Source organism: Procambarus clarkii, chromosome 10 (genome assembly GCF_040958095.1).
Source record: "Procambarus clarkii isolate CNS0578487 chromosome 10, FALCON_Pclarkii_2.0, whole genome shotgun sequence".
In the NCBI taxonomy this organism is placed as follows: Eukaryota; Metazoa; Arthropoda; class Malacostraca; order Decapoda; family Cambaridae; genus Procambarus; species Procambarus clarkii.
In genome coordinates this window covers 45,934,088-45,949,658 of record NC_091159.1, presented here as the reverse complement: position 1 = coordinate 45,949,658, position 15,571 = coordinate 45,934,088, and the positions used below count along the sequence as shown (strand labels likewise).

General features: G+C 42.6%; 1 protein-coding gene across 2 annotated transcripts; it reads right to left on the bottom strand.

The window, feature by feature from the left end:
* Positions 1-3,131: 3,131 nt before the first annotated feature.
* On the bottom strand, positions 3,132-13,705 carry LOC123773331 (protein Star). Of its 2 annotated transcripts, XM_045766973.2 has the most exons (7): positions 13,469-13,705; positions 11,255-11,430; positions 10,468-10,632; positions 10,129-10,307; positions 7,442-7,647; positions 6,825-7,017; positions 3,132-5,379 (listed from the first exon to the last, which is right to left on the bottom strand). In XM_045766973.2, the coding sequence occupies exons 2-7, from the start codon at positions 11,355-11,357 to the stop codon at positions 5,185-5,187; spliced, it is 1,041 nt and encodes a 346-aa protein (XP_045622929.1). In that variant the 5' UTR covers positions 11,358-11,430; positions 13,469-13,705; the 3' UTR covers positions 3,132-5,184. The 2 variants fall into 2 exon arrangements, with proteins under 2 accessions (XP_045622929.1, XP_069178095.1); XM_069321994.1 differs by lacking the exon at positions 13,469-13,705 and having other exon boundaries at positions 11,255-12,855.
* Positions 13,706-15,571: the final 1,866 nt, after the last annotated feature.

Sequence of the window (15,571 nt, the reverse complement as noted above, 5' to 3'; positions counted from 1 at the left end):
ATTTTGACTTCATTAAACCGGACACCTGGTGCTGGTGTCAGAAATAATAATAATTCATTGTCGGGGGACAAGAAGCCAGGTTATACATTCGGTACATGTTAGGCTTATACCCCGTCCCCCTCCCCCCCCCCACCCACCCCCACCCCAAGGGTCATTACTAACCCCGCCCAGGATGCAACCCCACAATAAGCTGATTAACTCCTGGGTACCTATTTACTGCTAGGTGGACAGGGCATGAGGTGAAAGGAATTGCGAGCAAACCATTTGTGTGCAGCCCCGGGATTCGAATCCCGAATTCTCGATTGAGAGTCGAGAACGAACCTGATTGCATTGTCGGGACCCTGAACTGTGGGGGACGTTGACATCCGCCGGCTTCTTGTCCCCATGGAGGCCACTAGAGATGATTAGCCGCAGGTGAAGAGCGCGAGCGCGCCCCGAGCAACTCTGCCATCCCCGGCAGGAGAGACCGGCCAAGTATGCGATATATAACCAAGCATGCGGAGATGAACACTGGACCATATAACATATACCAATGGAACAATAACTGTAAAGTCTCTGTGTGTGGCTTTTGCTTTAATGAAATAGCTGAGATGAAGCAGGTTAACGAGTGCCTGTATACCCGTCTCCCCCCCCCTCCCCCCCGCGCCCTCTTACACTCACAAAATCTCTTGCAAAGGGTAGAAATAGCCTAAGCTACTCTACCCCTTTGAGATGTATTTTTTTCTTGTCTCAATAAACATACTTGAACGTGAATCTCTTGCAGATAAACGTTTTTTGCAATTCGGATATTAAATATGTAATTCAAATCAAAATGTATCACTGTTCATCAAAGCTGCTGGTATCGGTCACATATAGTCGATGGGTAAGTAATTATCAAAAGAAGGCGCCAAGGCGAGGTAATGGGGTTATATTAAACAAACTGCACTAACCTATTTTGTAAACCTTGCCCTAGGCTTAACCTCCCCCATTTAATGTAAATAAAGACAGTTAAATTGGCCAGCTACTTAGCTTAGTATTTGTGAAGAGTTGAACAAAAGTTCGAAGTCTTCTTGGTCTTCGAATATGTCTCTGGTGAGGAGTGAGCTTCCTCATTACTTCACTGGCGTTGTCTGGGTGTGAAAGGGAAATAATTGGCATAGGTAATTTAGCTTTATTTTACTTTATTTATATGTACGAGAGTTCTTACAGTCTTGTAAAGTCACTAACTAGCACGCATAGCGTTTCGGGCAGGTCCTTGATCCTATTTATTTCCCCCGGACTACGACTCGCCAAATAGTTTAACAAGCAGGTACCCATTCACTGTCGGATGAACAGAGGCTACAGTTAAGGATTGACGCCTAGTCAATCCTTCCCGGGCCAGCCAGATTCACGAAAACACTTACGCAAGCACTTACGAACGTGTACATCTTTCCTCAATCTTTGACGGCTTTGGTTACATTTATTAAACAGTTTACAAGCATGAAAACTTGCCAATCAACTGTTGTTATTGTTATAAACAGCCTCCTGGTGCTTCGGAGCTCATTAACTGTTTAATAATTGGAAACAAAGCCGCCAAAGATTGAGAAAAGATGTACAGGTTCTTAAGTGTTTGCGTAAGTGCTTTCGATACAAAAGTGCTTTCGATTTGGCCTGGGATACAAACCCAGGCCAAAGCGCCGAGCGAATGTTTGACCACTGGGCCGCCACGGGGACTGCAACTGGCTGGCGTGGCTACAGTATTACCAAGATCATGAATTTACATGAATTTACCTGAAATTACCTGATGGTCACTGTCTCTAGTGGTCTCGAAGAAGACAGAAAGCCGTCGGCTTGTCAAAGGTCCTCCCAGTTGTCCTGATGGTCTTATCGAGGCTCCAGGAGCCGCTGAAGTGTTTACATTGGTGCCGCATCTGTTTTCTCAAGGGGATACTAGGAATTAATTTTTCAAGCTTAATTATAGGATTTATTGCTAATAGCCATCCACTTTTACTAATAGCTGTTTATTTAATTAACTTAACATTATCAAGTCAGAGGTTATAATAGCTGTCAGTCAACTATTTAAATTGATACGACTGACAATTGCTAAAACTCTGTGTTTAACTATACTTCGTGAACTATTATTAAGATCCACATGCATTATGTGGATTCAGCAAAAATTTACTTATGAATTTAAATTCAGTATTAATTTACCTATTGAAATAGTATATATCTGAGTGAATCATAGTTATCTTTATCCGGGTAGATTCGACGAACCTAATACCTTTGTATCCAAGAACAGTCTTTTAAACGATTTAGTGGGTCGTATTCCGGTGAATATTAGAACTAAGGACCTGCCCGAAACGCTATTGCGTTAGTGGCTTTACAATCATGTAAGAACTCTTGTATATATATATATAATAATACAAACATACACGTTTGCCTTTTATTCATTCTTCTTTTGGCATGATTCCTCAAGTACAGTTTAAAGTAGATATGTTGGATTAGCATTTTATGCTAATGCTTTACCCATATAATTTTAGCTATTCGTGGGAATTTCTCAATCTCACAAGCTTGTCCTCAGTTCCAACACAGAAACATTATCCATACTTGTTCCTCCACCATTCCAGCGTAGTTGGTCCCGCACCTGCAGTTATTTCTCATTTTCTATCATCGTAAAAGCACGCGGAGAAAACTGTTTTAAGAGAGACTATATAAAAAAGCTACCCTGACATTTAACCTTTTTTTTTTTCTTAATATTTCGTCAGGCGGCTCCAAGTCGCCAGTATACAAATCTATCAATTAAGGTTAAACCATGATGATCATGTATATATTCTTAAAGACCTTGGAAGGAAGAAAATAATTACCAGAGGCCATCAAGGAAAATGCTGACAGATATTTTACACGTCATGTAAAAAATAATGAATAATATCAGCATCTTCAAATACCATTGTGTGGAAATTTCCGACATTTTCCGACACTCCTCAAGGTGTCAAAGGGAAACTGTCTGGTGATTTTCTTCATCCGTGTACCTGAAAGATTTACTCGACTAAATTCCTGCAAATGCAGAATGAATTCAGTACCAAAATCGAAATTTTGTGGTCGTGAAAATTCAACAAAGTGGCAAAAATGAAATCCTCAACGTTAGGCGAGATAGGTCAAATAACACGTCTTAATTCAGGGTAATATTTCAATTTTATTCAATAATGTATATAGAAATGGAGAGAGAGAGAGAGAGTGCAATAGAAAATATGTTATCTTCCCAAGAAGAGGCAGCTGAAACACAAAGCCAACACCACTCTTCTAACTATGCCCGTCGTCCTCACCTTCTTCGGTTCCCAGAGAAAAGTGGCCTTCAGGTTCAAACTAACACCCTCTAGCCAAGAGAGAAGCTCCACCTTCAGCAACGTAATGTCTCTTATCACTATCACATCACTGTATACTTTCGAACTTGAGGCTAAAACACAAGTTCGCTGTTGCCCTTTCAGTAGCCTCATGCATAGATGCGACCCTCATCACGTCGTCACCACGACGTGTTGAGGGGCCACCACGGACCGAGACGTTGTCTCTTTCATTTCCTCTCATAAGTGTGGGATGGGTAACATTGGGACATGGTTGACGGCAGCAAACATTGGGACATGGAACAGTTAAGAAGTACAAAAGTTACTCTCGTGACTCGTAGTGAGACAAGAGATGTAAGTCAAGTCAACAATGGATGAATCTAATTAGCAAAGAGGTTGTAAACACTTTGAAAATATTAAACAAACACCAAAAGTAAATTAAAATTTATCAAATATAAAGTTAGAAATGATCTAGGATCAACCTAAAAGTATCGCTGTTTAATTACTGCGATTATTGAGATTGAGTATTGAGATTTATTGTTGATAGCGAGATGAAGCGTTCCTCTGTCTCTTCTATTGAAATTGTTGGTGACAGACACAAGGCAATTATCAGCAGAGTGTCGGAAAATCCGACACCATTTAATAATCATACAGATAATAACTGTATTACCAACAAGTTACCCATAGAAAACGTAACTTGTAGTGGAATTACCGTCTATAGAAAACGGGATATCATCACCACATACTATTATAATTCACCAGCTATTCTGCTGGGAATTGTTCTTAAATACATTAGTCTTTGGACTTTACCATCATAAAAACATCTTATATAAATTAACTTAATTATCAATATTAAAGTAGAGTAAATGTGACCCTTCTATCACTTTCTGAAATCTGGACAAAGTAGGCCAGGCGTCAGGGAGGAAGGGGGGAGCCATTGTTGTGTCACCTCCGAGACGTGTGGAGCAAATTTGGCTCCTATCATTCTGGACAATGTCGGCCAGTAACGTCAATAGTATGGAGTGTTAAACAGTCATTGTTTTATACTAGACCAGAGGCTCACACGGGAGCAAATTCGGCTCCTGTTAATTTACTTGGACGTAGTGTTATGGAAACCAAAGGTACCATCTCCAACACGATGTCTACAATTCAAGTTAAGTCTATCCGAAACCCGTTTATCATTCATTTATGGCCATTAATGTCAGGATATAGGGTGACCCGGTTAGATCACGTGGAAGCCTCAAACTAAAGGTAATTAAGCCAGGTCTTTAATGTTCCATGTACAGTTTCTCTGATATAGCTTGTCATATAGGTTTCTGGCTTCACAGTTAGCGCCCTTTTGACAGGTCAAGACGAGGAAGGAAGTTTTGTGCACCAGTTACTGGGTGATGGAAGCTGCCTCAAAGAGGATAATTTGGTGTCTACACCCTAGTTATACCTGGTGGACTAACCTGCTGTACTATAAGATAAGGAACCTCATCAATGTATGTAGCTATTACTGTAGTTTGATTGGCTGCATATATATTAATTTAATAACCCCCCCCTAATGTGTAGAGGATCGATTTGTGAGATTAAGAGATTATTGCAGAAATACAGTCCACTTATCATTATACAAATTGCTATCGAAGTATATAAATTAACGTAAATATAAATTCATATAAATTAAATAAATATAAATCTCACAGGTCGGTTCCCACACAGAGAGCGCTGGGTCAGTATGATAACAAATCACTTGGAAGGGACATGAGGGGTAACGAGATGGGACGGAATGAAGGAACGGAGCCTAACCACTTGGACCATCCAGGGATCGAACCCCAAAAAGCAAGGCCGTGGCTCTACCCCCCCAGGTCCAAGTGATAGGACTGGTTGTGGCAGAGGCTGCAGATCCTTACGGCCCAGTGGTCCCCTGGGCGTCCAGCGGGTCCTGCCTCCCAAAGATTAGGTGGTCTTGGAAGGGCTTGAGTAAGGTGAAGCCGTTCGCCTTCATCAGGTCCTTGAAGGCCTCCCAGCCCTCGGGAGCATGCTTCACCTTCACTATCACCACATGAATCTCCAACTTGTCAAATGGAAGAGTCTTCAACACCTGCAACAAATTGACTGTTGGGAATTTGATATGAGGATGTTATTACTGCAGTTTTATGGGAGAGGCTCTCTTGCTGTATACTAGAAATGTATCCTAAGACTGTATGTTAGACCTGCATACAAGGCCGGCCTGCTAGGCTTTTGTGATATACTCCTGTAAGCGCCCAATTTTAAATATATATATTGTAATTGTTATACAGTCACGCACACACCCTGGAGATCACTGTAGTCTACCTCAAGCTCCAGCTGCAGACAGGATCAAATACCTTATAATGTATTTATTAGTATGAATTAACAAACACTAAATGAGAGATACCTTACACTCTGTAGCAAATATCTAACAAGATACGCGTCACTATTTGGTAAAAATAGTACTAGCAAAAATATATTTAAAAATTTATTTCACCACCATTGTTTTCCACGGCCGGCTTTTTCCATGACTGGCACCACCATGGAGCCGGTCGGCCGAGCGGACAGCACGCTGGACTTGTGATCCTGTGATCCCGGGTTCGATCCCAGGCGCCGGCGAGAAACTATGAGCAGAGTTTCTTTCACCCTATGCCCCTGTTACCTAGCAGTAAAATAGGTACCTGGGTGTTAGTCAGCTGTCACGGACTGCTTCCTGGGGGTGGAGGCCTGGTCGAGAACCGGGCCGCGGGGACACTAAAAAGCCCCGAAATCATCTCAAGATAACCACAAACTTTCATGATATTGGTGTTGTCCAGAATTTGTGGTTTATGTTAAGGTTCAATTATGAGTTTAAACGTTACGTTGAGCGGATCAGAGAAAAACACGAGAGTAACGGGCTGAAAGCCGCTATTGCGGCAGTAGGTAAGGTAGGGTAGGGAGAGTAGAAGTAGGTTAGGCCGGAGGGAAGGAATGGTGCCTAACCACTTGCACCGTGGGGGATCGAATGAGGATTTGTAAAAAAGCGAGCCCGTCGCTGTATCAACAAGTCCAAGTAGTTGTATACATGTGCAGGCAGTTTATGTATACATGTATACATAAACACTGGGGTGTGTAGGAGACACCCATGTTAGAGGAGGCCGCCCGCAGGACTGCACAGTAAACACGGTATCAACAGAGGACATAAAAATCGTGGTTGTGGGCACGTGCAACCCTCCAGAAAAGCAGAAGACCCAGGGAAGAGTGTGAAAAAAAGACAAAAATGAACATCCTTAAGGTCAGAGAGAGGGCTATACCAGTGCCACGCGGAAGAACAGCAAATCTTCTAATGCATTTACCTCTCCCAAGCACTCATCCACACAAGGACACACACACACAGTCACACAAAACACATACACACCGTACCCACATTAACACGCCTCACACAAACACTAACCAACTTCCCACGCACAGAACAGGCATATGACCAACGATACCTAACATGGCTACAGATATAACGTAGAGTGTAAGACAAATATTCCCGAGTGAGGCAATACCCACCTGCAGCTCCTGGCCACCAATGTCGAGAGACAAGAGGTCGATAGTGTGGGTGGTGAGGGCGAGCATGATAGAGTAGAGGGGAAAGCACTGGAGGGTGTAGGAGCTTAGCTTTCCAGTGCTGCTGCCTGGCTGACGCCCCTGGTGGGTGGTCGGACCCATCACCTTAGTCTGGTTCATTATCTCGTTTCTGATCCTGCAACACCAGAGGAAAAGACATATATCAAGCAATGATATCGTCATATGAGTAGAAAGTGAATTTGTTGGTGCTTCCAGTGATTACTGCGACATGTAAGTGATGGTGGGGTGTCAGAGGCGTTCAGAGGTGGTGGGTGCGGGTAGTAGTAGGTGACAATAGTGGTGGATGAGTGAGAGTAGTTGTTGTGGGCACTGGAGAGAGTAGAGACACTATGCAGGCGATGAGACACAATAACGTGGCTAAATTATGTTGACCAGACCACACACTAGAAGGTGAAGGGACGACGACGTTTCGGTCCGTCCTGGACCATTCTCAAGTCGATCCATTCTCGAATCGACTTGAGAATGGTCCAGGACGGACCGAAACGTCGTCGTCCCTTCACCTTCTAGTGTGTGGTCTGGTCAACAGTAGAGACACTAACCTGACTGTACTAGTGGTGGTGAAATTGGTGGGTGAGAGGCAGGCATGCATGGTGTGGGTTTTCCTGCCCTTGGTGACCAGCTTCTGGTAGAGAACCGGGTCTGCCTCGATCAGCAGTCCCTTCCACTGGCGGCGCAGCTCCAAGTACAGTGTCTTGCTCCAGTGTTCACCGTCGTGAGCGCCCGCCTCCACAAAGAAACCCTTGGTCTGTCCATGGAGGGTACAGTCATGAGCGATACAGTTATAGGGATGCAGTAATGTAGTGATATATATATTTGAGGACAGTTATACGAGTACATTAGTGATATATGTGGGTACAGTTATATAGTGATACAGTCATGAAGGTACTGTCAGAGATACAGTAATGATAGTCATGGGAAATACACTGAAGATACAGTCAGGATCATATAATAATGGAGATGCTGTACCGTCATTGGGTGAAGCGTTCAGTTGAGTTGTTGTTTTAGATTCAGCTACTCGGAACAAAAATTCCAAGTAGCACGGGTTATGGTGAGCCCGTAGTTTCAGTTGAGAATTTCAATTTCCAAATACCAAAGTGTGGAGTGTCACTTCCTAACACCTCGAGACACACTTTCTAACAACTCCAGACACACTTACTAACAACTCCACACACACTTCCTAACACCTCGAGACACACTTTCTAACAACTCGAGACACACTAACACCTCGAGACACACTAACAATTCGAGTCACATTTACTAACAACTCGAGACAAACTTACTAACAACTTCAGACACACTAACACCTCGAAACACACTAACAACTCGAGACACACTTAGTAACACCTCGAGACACACTTACTAACAACTCGAGACACACTTAGTAATACCTCGAGACACACTTACTAACAACTCGAGACACACTTCCAAACAACTCGAGACACACTAACACTTCGAGACACAATGTGTGGGAGAGGCTGGCTAACTGGAAGCGCTCAAGCCGTTGTCATGAGCGTCACCGCCTCAACCTGGCCTGGTGCGGCGGGAGGAGGGCCACACGCCTCAGCTCAGGGGCCTGTGCTTATGTACTTACATAAAACACATCGATGACGGCTTTAAGTTGCAAAATAAGAAAATATGCTGACTACACCAAACTAAGTAGACAAGTTACAATAAAACGCAGTGTAAGCTGACCTAAACAGCCTAGTAAACTGATCTGACAGATTGCAGATAATGTTTAATGCTGACAAAAACTTTAAGAGAAACATTGGAAATGAAAATTAAAAAGCAAAGAACCAAGTAAGCCATAAAATACAAACAAAAGTCAACGGAGAGAGACCTGGGAGTGGTAGTGGCTGTTGACAGCAACATATAGATCAGCCTGATGGGGAAGGCAAGTAGAATTCTAACTTTTATTTGGCAAATCTTTCTGATTTCGACTGGAAAAGGCTGTGATAACTCTTTACAATTCATGGGTGCATCTTATTCTCGAGTGCTATACATAGTATTGGTCGCTGTATTCTAGAACAGGTATTGCCACAGTGGAAGGAGTTCAGCGCCAAAGAACATCATGCCAAAACTCGGAAATAAATCCCACAAAAACCCGCTTAAAGAACAAAATTTATTGTCTCAAAAGAACAATAATAGTACGTGATTTACTGTGTGTTTATAACCATTAAAGACAATGCTAATTCTGAAATATATTTGAATTACCTCACAAAGATAATTGTAAAAGCACCCACTGCAGTGCTTTTACAATTACCAAAAATATTTCACTTAATGAGGCTAAATATTTATTTTTTAATTGAGTAGCAAGACTTTGGAACAGCTAAACAGGAGATATCGTAGTGTGGTGCAATAAAATTATTTAAACTTGGATCAGACAACTTACGGGCCACCCTCTGCAATATGGTATCTTCAGGCCACCAAGCTAAAAAGGTTAAATATCCCAAAAGGAATCTACAGGGAAATATCAGTTTAGTTATATAGACTACGTCTAGGTTACAGATGCAACTGGGAGATTGGTGAACCCCGACAGAGAGAATGCATCTTCTGCCAAACAATCACAGAAAAACCACTACTTCACTATCTCCTGGAATGTGAAGCAACCAACGAACTTAGAAGAGCTTTAAGAGTCCCTGAATCTTGCAGTGGCCACCCTGAAGCCATCAACATTACCATTCTTCTGGTCAAAAATGGTGTCCAGCAGCTGGACACCCTCATAAAGACTGTCAAGCAGTATCGTTCCCTGCGATAGCAGCCTGACGATTAAATGCGACCTCAGCACAATGTATTGATTTACTGAACAAAACTTTTACCACTTACGGGCTATTCATGCCCGTGCCACGTCTTGGGTGGATTAATCTTCATCAATCAATCTGTCAGACAAGCACTTACCAAATCCACGCCTCTCAGTGTTTATGACTCCATAAGCTTCCCATAAACAAGCAGCCTAGTTTAGATCTAATGGTCTGTTGTACCTGGATGAGGTTCAGGGAGTTCTTCTACACCCCAAAAGGTCATGCTTGACAACAGGTGTGTGTTGCCGAAACAAATAACCCAACCCACACACATGAAATTGATGATATTTCGGTCCGTCCTAGACGTGATAATGACCGAAACATCATCACTTTTTCCACGTGTGAATAGTAAAAATTAATAATAATAATAATAAAGAGGAATATGTAGTAATAACGCCAGCACATATTGGACAGACTTGCATATTTACCTTATGTCGAAGGATGTTATCGAGTACCCGGGTTGAGCTGTGCCAGGAGGAGTAGGTGTCCAGAGGGTGCTGGAGGTGGTAGGGCCCCATGGCTGGCGGCCGGAGCTTGGAGCGCCTGATGTAGTCGACCAGGGCTGGGTCGTCCCTCCCCGCCCCCTCCAAGCTCTGCCTCCCGACACCTGCGGCACCAATACCTCCCCTCATTCCCATTCCACATGTGTATAGATTTTATCAAATTGCGTCTTCATAATATATTGTAGTTTATTTATATGTCATTAATTGGCTGCGTGTGTAGTACAGTGCATAAGGACATGAGTCTACGAGAAACGCAGTACGCACGGAAGGCAGGCGGCGGAGGCGGGGTCTTCAGGTCTGTCCCTGCTCTCGGTATCACTTTCCCAAACACCTTTATTGGGAAGGTTCTGTGGAGCTGGTTCCCCAGGGTGTTCCCCCGAGGTGTGGCGCGGAGGGACACGTCCCCGGCATCAGCGACGGGCCTTTGTTCTGAGTCATAGGAATAGGCTGCTAACTCAGGCTGTCTTTAACTAATGTAATCGAGCTCCCTACCTCAGGCTCCTGTAATATGTATTCAAGATCCCTGCTACAGGCTGCTGTAATTAATGTACTTAAGCTAATTAATTAAAGACGTTGCTTAGGCATTTGCTACATGCAAATGTAGTTTAGGAGTAGCTAAAAAGAAGCAAGCTGTAATGCAGATTGACGAGTTTAATATTATTGATTTTGCATGTAAAAGGTAGCTAACTTGAAGGTTAATTTACATTCTTGCTTCCTTGAATTCAGCAGTTAAATTCTAAAATAGCATGCAAATCACTGTTGTAGGCCTATGTGAATTGATCTAGAGAAAATATTAATATACAGAGGATGAACTACAATCTATATCTAATGAGGACAAGGAGCTTGGTTATGAAGAGGCAAAGAATGGTGTTCAACCACTTCGACTACGGGGGATCGAATGCCGACCGGCAAGGTCAATATATATATATATATATATATATATATATATATATATATATATATATATATATATATATATATATATATATATATATATATATATAGGTACAGTAATAATTGATATTTACTTAGTGGCTGTTGGTAGGCGTACCTTTGATAAAGAGGAGGAGGATGCAGAGGACTGAGAGAGAGAGGGTGAAGAAGGAGAGGGGACGCCTGTTGATCCATCTCTTCACCCGGAGGATCCACTCCATGGTCGCCCTCTTCAGGAAGACATACAGTCAAGACAGGTCAGCGCCACGACTGTCTGGTAATGGCTCACAACACCTGTGACGTAACTGGCTGGTAATGCCCTCATCAAAATCATCCTCATTATCACTGCCATTATCATAGTATTATCAGACTGACATCACTATCGTACCGGGATGACAGAAATATCGTACTAGAATGAAAGAACTCATAAGAACATAGGAACAAAGGTAACTGCAGAAGGCCTATTGGCCCATACGAGGCAGCTCCTATTTATAACCATCCAATCCTACTTATATACATGTCCAACCCACGCTTGAAACAATCGAAGGACCCCACCTCCACCACGTTACGCGGTAATTGGTTCCACAAATCAACAACCCTGTTACCGAACCAGTATTTACCCAAGTCTTTCCTAAATCTAAACTTATCCAATTTATACCCATTGTGTCTTACCACACCAGGATGAACAAACTATAGTACCAAGATGATAGAAGTCTGCCAAGCACCGGAAAACTAACATGCTTTAAGAGTAGAGTAACAGAAAGCTATCCTCATGACGATGAATTACTTAAATGCGTTGCGACAAATTAAGTCTATTTATAAGAAAAAATGTTTGTCTGTGCGAGGATGGAGGAAAGACGCTTGGGGCAAGTCCCATTAAACCTTCACGGAAATAATAAATTTATAAGAAGTGACATTCGGATTAGCAGTCGGCCCATCAGTCTGTAGATGCGAAACACTCAGTGCCGAGTCCATAGACTTCAGCAGTAGTTTAAACGTGCCTCTCTGAGGGGGCCAGGTTCTGGCTCGTGGTCCCCGGTAGGCAAGAAGAGCGTGTGTGGGCAGAGAGGGACGAAGCGGAGGGTGTGTGTGGGCAGGGAGGCAGAAGACGGAAGGGTGTGTGTGGGCAGGGAGGGAGGAGATGGATAAGGAGTGTGTGCGCGCTGGGAGAAGTTGGGGAAGGTGTATAGAAGACCTGGGCACTACTGGGTACCCATCTAGTATTGATAATACTAAACAACTTCAGAAATAAACCTGGACTCTCCTAATAAACCTGGACTCTCCTAATAAACCTGGACGCTCCTAATAAACCTGGACTCTCCTAATAAACCTGGACGCTCCTAATAAACCTGGACTCTCCTAATAAATCTGGACGCTCCTAATAAACCTGGACTCTCCTAATAAACCTGGACCCTCCTAATAAACCTGGACCCTCCTGATAATCCTGGACACTCCTACTGTGGACTCTGTCGGTCACAGTAGTGATTTGCTGTGTAGGTCACTGTAATGATCTAGTAAATCAGTGTAGTGACCTACAGTGGTCTGACGGTCACTGCAGTTATCTACTTTAGACTGTGCCAGTCACTGTAGTGATCCACTATGGACTGTGCCAGTCACTGTAGTAATCCACTATGGACTGTGCCAGTCACTGTAGTAATCCACTATGGACTGTGCCAGTCACTGTAGTGATCCACTATGGACTGTACCAGTCACTGTAGTGATCCACTATGGACTGTGCCAGTCACTGTAGTAATCCACTATGGACTGTGCCAGTCACTGTAGTAATCCACTATGGACTGTGCCAGTCACTGTAGTGATCCACTATGGACTGTGCCAGTCACTGTAGTGATCCACTATGGACTGTGCCAGTCACTGTAGTGATCCACTATGGACTGTGCCAGTCACTGTAGTGATCCACTATGGACTGTACGCACTGCCAGTCACTGCAGTAGTCTCGCCAGACACGGAAAAGAACACATGTTCACGAGAAATCAATAAGATGGTGAACACCAATTCTCTCCTAGTGGTTAATACACACTTATAGTATTTTGCAACACTAACTATAAACATACTTTATAATACACAATGTATAACGCATATACATACAATAAACATGTATAATACACACACTAGTTAATATATGTAATGTATAATACACATTGTATATTGTAAAACACATGCAGTACAAAAACTGTATATCATATTGAAAAATAAAAATACTGAAAAGTTAAAAACAAAATTTCACACAAAAAGAAAAGATTCGCTAAGAACATTGTGACAATGTTCAGAAATTAACGCCAATTAATCAAACAGAAGCCTAGCATATCATCACCTGCAGGACAATATTATTCTCTTCATCTGACGGTAACCTCACATCACCAATTACTTCCTAAAGGTGAAATTATTTCAAATACAGCTGTCACATCTATTTGTATACAGTACTATATTGAAAGCTGTATCCTGCGAGGGCTTCCTGTACCGTGTACTTTACGCACTGTACTAGGTAAATCGTGTAACCTCTTGTTGTTATTGTTTCAGATTTAGCTACTCAGAACGAGGTGTCCATGTAGCACGGGCTATGGTGAGCCCGTAAACCGTGTAACTATAGTGCTTCCAATATACGTAAGACAGCTATGGTGAGATGTAGTGGCGAGGTGATAGAGAGGAGTGAGAGCAGGACGGTGTGTACTGACGGTAGGGCGCGCTGGGTGCTGGTGGTGGTGTTGTGTATACAGGTCAATGGTCACCCGGGAGACCCCAACACCAGACACGCCCACAACTTGTATTTCTTAGGCAACACATAACTTTCTGTTGTAAACATTGCGAGTTACATTTACTGACACAAACGTGCGCGCGCGCTTGCGTGTCAGATACCTGCTTAATGGGGTTCTGGGGGGTTCTACTCCCTAAGTCCGGCCCGAGGCCAGGCTTGACTTGTGAGAGCTTGGTCCACCAGCCTGTTGCTTGCAGCGGCCCGCATATCCACCACAGCCCGGTTGGTCCGAATTCGCGTATTTGCTCCTATTGTGGAAAATTCCACTTACCATATGTATATTTTACTTCAGAATCATAAATGCTGATTATTAAAGGATCATCAGTATTTACATTAGCAGCCTAAATGACCATTTGGTCAAGTACACTATTGAGCACAATGCCTCTAACATTGTACATGTGATCACAAGAATCTAGAAGCTTCCTGATAATAAAAAAAATAGTTGGAACCAAAATAATAAGTTTCCAGAGACGTATTTTCAACATCCATAATAAAGAACAAACTGTACCATCAAATATTCAATACTCTTTAAATCCACTAGGTGTTTACCTTGTGATATAACTACAACAATAATCAGTCTACATAACGAAAATAAGATCTGGAGACACTTTTTCAACAAGGCATTTACACAAAATAATTATAATCTTCACTGATAGCTCCCTATATACCGAGTTTCTGAACTGTATATAGGGAGGAATTCCTGGTACATTTACCCAAAATAAGAGTGTGGAGGTCCACCGGCTAGTGAGGCCCCACCACCACCACCTCATCTACCTAATGAGACGCAACAAAGTGCACTCCATATCTGAGCAAGCAACTAGAATCCTTTACAGCAACGCTTTGACATAAACATCAAGCTGCCATTTCATCAATAACATAGTCTGGTGTCAGCTAGAGAGACATCACCTGGCTACTGTCAGATAGGCTCCGGTTCTCAATTCAGGGAGAGTTATTGTTTTAGAGCGTAGATTGGCCAGTAAGTATGCTTTATAACATTAACACATCCATATATAAATTGAGTCGTTAGGCAGCGAGGCAACGCCTCATCATCAGTAAATTCTGACTTTACTCATGCAGTAACTGAACTTTTTATTACTGAATCCATCATACAAATTTATATATATTATATGGGTTTGGGGGTTTCCGTGTATATAATTTTTATGCAAATTTACATACACCTTATCCATGTGCAATTGTACCTTTTAGTGTGCAACAGCAGATATTCCTAGGACTAGATTAAGTGTATACATTGTTCAGATCCTAGATCATGAACCTTACCAATGTTTGCAGTCATAGAACGGTTAAGGTCCAAGTTCCGAACTCATAGAACTAAAACATAATATCAGTGTATAAAATATACAAGCTAAATGTGTTAGAATGCCCGCAGGTGTATTGTGGTCATGCAATCAATGAGCCAACTCGGCCTTGAGGACCCTACCTGCTACAGCCCATTTCCAGGATCAAGACAGATCTTTGACTTACAACCCAAGCATAGGACCGTTGTCCTTAGATAAGAATTTGCACGGTCTTATTTTAGCATTTTAATGAATTATTCGGTATTTAATTTACAGGTCCCTTGTCATTCTCTTCATCCATATAATCTCGGTATTTCCCCCACCTATACGATCGAACTTGTAGTCCTCTTGGCGCAGTGGTAAAGCA

Coding starts and splice junctions, on each gene's coding strand:
- LOC123773331 (XM_045766973.2), bottom strand. CDS start 11,357: ATGGAGTGGATCCTCCGGGTGAAGAGATGGATCAACAGGCGTCCCCTC. Junction 10,633..11,254: donor CCTCCTCCTCTTTATCAAAG/GTACGCCTACCA, acceptor CCTATGACTCAG/AACAAAGGCCCGTCGCTGAT. Junction 10,308..10,467: donor GCCTCCGCCGCCTGCCTTCC/GTGCGTACTGCG, acceptor TTGGTGCCGCAG/GTGTCGGGAGGCAGAGCTTG.